The 7,983-nt window shown below is 42.7% G+C and overlaps 1 protein-coding gene across 2 annotated transcripts in view; it reads left to right on the top strand.

Annotated features, from left to right (window-relative positions):
- Nucleotides 1-7,690, top strand: part of MINPP1 (multiple inositol-polyphosphate phosphatase 1) — a 121,340-nt gene extending 113,650 nt beyond the window's left edge. Inside the window, exons 5-6 of one of the 2 annotated variants that reach the window (XM_081824378.1) lie at nt 6,685-6,791; nt 7,557-7,690. In XM_081824378.1, the coding sequence (XP_081680504.1) occupies nt 6,685-6,791; nt 7,557-7,600 (151 nt within the window). In that variant the 3' untranslated portion in view covers nt 7,601-7,690. Of the gene's footprint in view, nt 1-6,684; nt 7,145-7,556 lie in introns of those variants that run through there. The other variant, XM_081824376.1, reaches the window with a different exon arrangement.
- The last annotated feature ends 293 nt before the right edge of the window (nt 7,691-7,983 follow it).

Here is a 7,983-nt window from a genome sequence, read left to right as displayed (position 1 = left end):
AAAACAAACTGAGGGTTCTGGGTGGGGGGGGGAGGATGGGTTAGCCCGGTGATGGGTATTAAAGAGGGCACGTTCTGCATGGAGCACTGGGTGTTATGCACAAACAATGAATCATGGAACACTACATCTAAAACTAATGATGTAATGTATGGGGATTAACATAACAATAAAAAAATTAAAAAAAAAAAAAAGAGAGCCATGGAATTAAAATAAAGAGCCACTGACTTGGAAATCCTTCAAAATGCACAAAAAGTTTCTGAGACTTGTTGTAGCTCACAGCTATTTCTTTTTTATTTTTAAAGATTTTATTTATTTATTTAAGAGAGAGTGTACCAGCCGTGGGAGGGAGGGACAGAGGGAGAGGCAGACACCACCCCCCCACCCCGAGCAGGGAGCCCAATGTGGGGCTCGGTCCCAGGACCCTGAGACCATGACCTGAGCCAAAAGCAGTCGCTTAACCGACTGAGCCACCCAGGCACCCCTCATAGCTGTTTCTCCTTCCCTAACTAATCCACTTCTCCTCAAACCCCAGGGCATTCAACTGAAAAAAAAAAAAAAAGAGTGATTTCTGAGTTTATGCATTGCATAAAAATATTATCTTCCCCTGTGAAATTGCAGACGTACCAAATTTCAGGTGTTTTATTGACTGAATAGCTTTTCTCTTGGGACTGGCAACCGGAGACCTAGCCAGGGAATCTTGACATAATATATAACATTGTGTCTGTTCAAAACCATTCAAAGTTCCAAACAGCTGAAGAATAAGTAAAATGTAGCATAGACTCCACTAGTAAATTAGAGACTTTCTGAGGTTTCTTTGGGTGAGAAAGCAAACGAGATGTTATTTTGAAAATGCCAAAGGAGCCCCCACACCTTTGCCTATGGAAACCAAGAATTCCTCAGTTGAAGTCATACTTTGAGCCCCTTGCTCCACCATCGACGGCCGGGTAGGAGAGCCAATTCGTGACTTTCCATTAGTCCAGCCCCCTGCCTGTTCTAAACTACAGAGCCAGAGCCTGAAGCTGAAAGGGGACCTTGAACACACATTTCTCAAAGTAGAGCTCATCCAATGACAGTCCCACAGTAACTTTAGAGATCATGGCTACAGATTAAATGGACATGATTTCCCAAACAGCCAGATCTTTTTTTTTTCTTTTTCCTGGTCATGATGTCTAGAAATCAGAATTACATTAGCCATTAACATGGACTCCTGTGCTAAAGGAACAAATTTTGGATATCATGCAGAACGAAGAGCTCTGTGTCCAGTGTTTCTGGCTGATAAAGGAAATATGTTCCTTTTTTTAAAAGCTAAAAAGCAAAATCTCTGACATATGTCAGAGACATTCTCATTATTTTCACAGAATGGGAAAACTATAGAACTTGTCACTAGTGGTTTGGTTGACAACCTAATTAAACAATTGGATCCAAATTATTGCAGTGTCACATGGAGCATGAGCAGAAGAAACAGGTGCCATTTTTAATAAAATAATGTAATAAGATGAGATGAGCAGAATCAAAGCAAAGTTAGAATGCCCAGAAACATTTCACACAGAATGTCATTAAAACCACACCTCAAAGGAAGCATAGATTTAATATGCGCTACAAGAAACTAATGTTTAATATAGATTGCAATAAATAATATAGGCTACAGTTGGCTGTAGCTACTTGCACGATAACCTGAAAATTCCACCAATTTTTCATACTTCGGAGGATCTTCAAATTTTGGATGGGATTCCAGTCATTTCTGTTTTATACCTTTAAAATTGTGAGATAAGCCTGGAGGTTATGATAAAAGTTTCCATCAGTCTTGACACCCTGAATTGTCCCAAATGTAAAGGCAATTCTAAATCATCACGCTTGATTCAATTCTGTTTGGTAGATTTATTGAGCAGTGTTTGGTACCATGCTGGGAATTTCATAGCCCTTCGTGCAGCATCCACAGTGGTCCAAAAAGGTGGTTTTAAAGAACTCAGGAATGGGGAGCCTGGGTGGCTCAGTCATTAAGCCTCTGCCTTCGGCTCAGGTCGTGATCCCAGGGTCCTGGGATCGAGCCCCACATCGGGCTCCCTGCTCTGCGGGAAGCCTGCTTCTCCCTCTCCCACTCCCCCCTGCTTGTGTTCCCTCTCTCGCTGTGTCTCTCTCTGTCAAATAAATAAATAAAATCTTAAAAAGAAAAGAAAAGAAAAAGAACTCAGGACTATTTTGGTCCCAAGAGAGAGCACCTGAGTCAAATGATCTGTGTCAAAGTAAGCAAGTGTGTTTGTCAGAAGGCTATTGGGGTAACTCCCAGGATCACAAGAAGAGCCTGGGGAAGCCGGGGGTTCTGGGAAGCCAGAGGCAGAAACTAGGAAATCGAAGCCATGAGGCTTTTAGTCAGTGTCTAAGACCTGTCCACGTGGGAATAGATGTGGCCGTCAGCATCTCTACATGTAGTGTATGTTTGCATACAATACTGACCCTTCCTCGCTGAAAAGCGAAAGGCCTCCTTCCGACAGTGAAGCTCCAAAAGGAGAATCAGCAGAGGACTCAGGTTGGTGCTAGGGCTGTTCTGGGGCTATGCTCAGCCTGGATCCCATGCCTGCCCCGCAGAAGGGAACTGCTAGACCAACAAAAAGATGTAAGTCTAGGTTTTCTGACTCCATGCCTAGGATTCTTTTGGTGTGTGATACACAACTCTCTCATGGAGCCGGCCCAGCCTTGCACCATAGCTGAGAGAACTGGCGAGAGGCCATTTGCAGGTGTGAGCCCCATCCAGGCTGACCACTCTCGGAAGCAAATGACCTGCCTCCCAGAAGGACTCCTCAACGGGCCTTGGATTCCATTCTTCGGGTCACTGGTTCTCCAGGTGTGTCTCAATTACGTGTGTCAGGGGGAAAAAAAGGAATGTAGTTTTATTAAGTAAAACAAAATTTTTTAAATTAACTGAATACTGGGGCCCCTGGGTGGCTCAGTCGGTGAAGCGTCTGCCTTCAGCTCAGGTCATGATCTCAGGGTCCTGGGATCAAGCCCCGTATTGGGCTCCCTGCTCAGCGGGGAGTCTGCTTTTCCCTCTCCCTCTGCTTCTCCCCCTGTTTGTGTGCACGCTCTCTCTCTGTCAAATAAATAAATAATAAAATCTTAAAAAAAAAAAAGTGACTGAATACAATAATCCGTAGCATTCCTTCAAAACAAGAATGATGGAAGTGGGGAGGATGGGCAATTCCATTTCTAATTCCATGGGGATGTATGTCCGTGTGCATGAGATTCAAGAAACCGGAACAAAGATACCATGTGCTAGAGAAGAAACTTGACTGTTTTATCAATTCTTCCCAAATCAAATGTGTAATTTATTATTAACAATTTAATAGAAACCCCGTATCATTTTAGGGGGCAGGAAAGGGGCTTAATAAAATAGTTCATTAGTTAGTCTGGAAGAGCAAACGGGCAAAAAAGTTCCAAGTTATAATTTGTAATTGAGCTGCTTCTCCTAGAACCTCCCTGCTGGGGAGTCAGGATGTATTACTGGGCACTTGCTAGGGGAGACCTCTGTCAGCTAGCACCGTTCGTCCTGGAGGAAGCACCCCAAACCAACAGAAGAAGAGGTAAATTATTCAGCGAATAATGTCAGAAAAAAAATGATACAGTGGGACAATATTTTAGGTCTTACCTGATTTTTACACCAATATTTCCCCATTCTGGCCCTCTTCCATTCAATCAAGACCATTCCAGGCTCAGGAGGGAACACAGATTCTTTTCCTCTTTTTTTTTTTTAATATTTTATTTATTTGAGAGAGAGATAGCGAGAGCAGGAACACAAGCAGGGGGAGTGGGAGAGAGAGAAGCAGGCTTCCTGCCGAGCAGGGAGCCTGACACGGGGCTTGATCCTAGGACCCTGGGATCATGACCTGAGCCGAAGGCAGACGCTTAACGACCGAGCCACCACCCAGGCACCCGATTCTTTCTCTCGTTTTAAAGCCTAAAGCCCTTTGAGAAAGAAAAAGGATTGAATAAACAAAGCATCTGGGGGAAAAAAAGGACCGAGGCCTCATTAAAAACCTTCAATGAGAATTAGAAGTACCTGTGACCTCACAGGGGAATTCTCAGGGTGGGATTCAGGACTGTGTGTTTCTACAAGCACCCCAGGGGATTTTGTCATGGTGGAGGGGGAGAGCCAGCGGGCTGGATTAGTGGCTGCAAAGCAGAATCTTGCCCAGGGTGTGGCATATTCCGGTGCAAGCCCCAGCCCAGAGGTCTGTAGACTGAGAAGGATGGAGGGAGCCCAGGCAGCTGAAGGTATCATTGTAAGGCTTCCAGTGTGATTTTAATGGAGCTGGGAACTCCTGGCAAAATCGCTTTCCTTCCCTGTTCACCCTGTGAGACATTTTATTCTCGGTAGTAGGATGGTTTTTAAGAATGTTATCCAAGCTTGTCTTCCCAGCACACCTGTTTCTTCCCTTTCCACTTATTTTCTAAATTTCCTATAACAGGTTAAAATGTGTGGGCGAGTTGGAAGACCTCTAAGGTAGTGATGTGCAGAACTGTGGTCCCAGACCAGCAGCATCAGCATCACCTGGGAGCTTGCTAGAAATGCAGTTTCTGTGTCCTAAGCTTGATAACCGACGTGAGAAACTATGTGTGTGTGGGGGGGGGAGGGGCAGCAATCTGTAATTTAACAGAGGTGATCTTGATGCACCATCCCCCTTGAGAGCCAATGATTCTCCTAAAGAGAAACTTTTAAAACTACTGGGATGCCTGGGACCCACCCCCCTCCTGACTTTGATTTAGTTAGTCAAGTGTGGGGTTCCTCAGATAGCTATAATGTGCAGTGAGGTTTGAGAACCGTTAGGGCTTCAAAAGAACGCCCCCACCCTTTCTAGAACAGAATTGTCTTTCGAAACTAAAAGTGAACAAAAGAAAAACGTGTGTGTGTGTGTGTGTGTGTGTGTGTGTGAGGGGTATAATTAAGAAAAGACAGTGTTTTGAAAATAGAAGGATTTCAAGGCTCAAGCATAAGTTTGGGTTAGCAGTGCATATATCAATTTTGGCCAATATTTATGATTTTTATTATAACGGGACTGTTGCCCATTTTTCTTTAGGAGACTGATTTCTCCTATGATTGTAGTTGTATTTTTAGTATCTGATGATTGAAAATATTATGTAAAGGTCAGGAAATGAATTTCATAACATTTTAAATGAATTTTAATTTTATTCTTTACAGTAGCATCTAAAGACATTTGAAAAATAGCAATACACATAGAGAACTATCACTTTTTCAGAAAATGCTCAGTACTCATAAAAACTCTCTTATGATACTGTCAGGAAGCCTGAGGTCTATAAGTTAGGATTTTTATACCTTTATTTAAAAGAGGTGGAGGGGCGCCTGGCTGGCTCAGTCAGAAGAGCATGCGGCTCTTGATCTCTGACTCATGAGTTCGGGCCCATGTTGGGCGTAGAAATTACTAAAAAATAAATAAACTTTAAAAAAAAATTGTTTTAAATAAAAGAGATGGAGAGAGATTATATTGATTTTGTACTGCTTATCTTTACATGATGTGAAATTTATAAAATCCTTTTAGAAGGTTGAGGACACACTAGTAAATTAAGCTATGCTCAACATATTATATTCCAAATATTTGCAAATTAACCATCCATTTATGGTATCTCTGATATTCTCTAGTAATTATAATATTAATTTATTGTATCACCACATTTCTGTTATGTTGGAAAAGAGCACTTACCATATAACTCAATATAAGTTATTTCTGAATGGAAAATTTCTGCCCTTTCATTATTAAGGACATTTCTAAAAGTATAACTAATTTGTCTGAATATGTCATCTTTTGTGACATTTTCTTAATTTTTTTAAGCCAAATATTACAACTTCCACTTCTTTCTGCTTCTTTTTTGTTCCTTCTTTTTTCTTTTTTCCTTCTCCCTTCTTTCCTTTAAAATATGTCTTAAAACTTCACTCAGTTTAGGGACACCTGGGTGGCTCGGTAGGTTAAGCGTCTGTCTTTGGCTTAGGTCATGATCTCAGGGTCCTGGGATCGAGCCCTACATCGAGTTCCTTGCTCAGCAGGGTGTCTGCTTCTCCCTCTGCCTCTCCCCCCCACCCTAACTCCTTTCTCTCTCAAATAAATAAATAAAATCTTAAAAAAAGTTTCACTCAGGGCGCCTGGGTGGCTCAGTCGGTTAGGCGACTGCCTTCGGCTCAGGTCATGATCCCGGAGTCCCGGGATCGAGTCCCGCGTCGGACTCCCCGCTCAGCGGGGAGTCTGCTTCTCCCTCTGACCCTCCCCCGCTCATGCTCTATCTCAGTCTCTCTCTCAAATAAATAAATAAATAAAATCTTAAAAAAGAAAAAAAAAAGTTTCACTCAGTTTAGTTGGACATTTTTTTAATAATTTAAAGTTTAAGGGATATAATTTGTTAACTAGATAGTTAATAGTTAAATAATTTAAGTTTAATTAGAAATTGTTCTAATAATTTAAAGCCTCTAAGCGACAGGGATTACATTATCTTCACCTTGCTGAGCATCTTTTAAAATAAATGGCTGAAGGCTGAAAACTCAGCCAGTGACCAAATATAACTTGTTTTCACTGAATTTTATTGAATTTTGGAGTGAATTTCGCTAACTACCCTAAATGTTTCTATTTTGCATAATGTGCGTGTGTACTCATAAATATTCTTCTCTTCAAACCAATACAGTGACTCAACAAGAACTGTGGACCGGGTTCCACCCAAGAAATGGCGGCAGAGCATCACTTTTGCCTGGGAATGTGGCCTTCTCCTCTGTGGACAGGCTTCTGGCGGGAGTCAGCATTGCTCTGCTCTTTCTGGGTCTTTCAGAAGGCGGGGGCATGCCAGGAAGGAGGCCAGGGAGTGGTGGGGCAGCAGGAACATCAGTCTGGTGACAGATCCCCCTTCTATCTGGCTTATCCTTGAAACTCAAGTTAAATCATCACGCCCATTAGAATCTGTTCATAGTCCAGCAGTCATTGCCTTCTTTGAGGTCCTCTCCCTATTACTTCGAATAGGCCTTTATTCCAGCACTTATCACGTTCCCTTAGAATTATTTGTGTACATCTCCATCTCCCTCACCAGGCCAGGGGCCCTCGGGACAGTGACTTCTCATCTTTGGACGCAGGGAGTGTCCTGTAAGGACTAATGAACAGATGGAAGGCCATGCACTGGGATGAGCATGAAGAAGAGAATGTGCAAAATCACATCGCTGAAGGATCACACAGGGCACACATCCCCTCCTACCGCCTTCTCCCCTTCTTCTGTTTTATCTCCCGGACTCAGCCATACAGATACTTACAATTTTCTGAACCTACCATGTGATTTCATGCAGCTCTGTGCCTTTCCACTTTCACATTTACACACACACCCATGATGGGGAGGAGAGGGGAGGGTGGGCCAAACCCTACCCTTCAAGTCTCAGCTCATGTATTTTGTTCCCCAAGAAAATCTGACATCTGTCTTCCAAAGTTAAACTGGATGTCCCTCCTCTGTGCTCCCACAACATCCTGTCTTTTAACTGAGTGGCTTGTCTAATCCATGCCCTCCATTTCTTCTAGAAAAGAGATTGATGGATACCCATAGCCAAATGAATGTTCTCTGATCGTAGGATGCACTGAGATGCCCACACCCTCCGGCATTCCCACCCCATAATCTAGATGTTTCCTGAGCTCCATAGTGTGTGACCCCAAACCTGTTTCTGCCAGTTGTACCTGTAAGTGAAGTAATTTACTTTCATGTGACTTAAATGAAGAGCATACGAGTGGAAAAAAGAGTAGTGTTTTTTATGAGAACAATGGATGCTTTGGAAAGATAAGCGTCTATAAAGTTGTACTGTTGACTCAGTTGCAGCTAACAGAATGAGGATGGAATGGGCATGAAGAAATCTTGAAAGGATCGCCTTTCACATTGCTTAAGGGCACGGAATTTTTAAATGCACCATATAGAATCCCCAACTGGAAATTGCTGAAGATGCCTAATGAGAGT

This window comes from Leptonychotes weddellii, chromosome 6 (genome assembly GCF_054177405.1).
Source record: "Leptonychotes weddellii isolate Sample4059 chromosome 6, ASM5417740v2, whole genome shotgun sequence".
NCBI lineage: Eukaryota > Metazoa > Chordata > Mammalia > Carnivora > Phocidae > Leptonychotes > Leptonychotes weddellii.
Note: the sequence above shows the minus strand (reverse complement) of the source record. Positions and strands in the feature narration are given on the sequence as shown.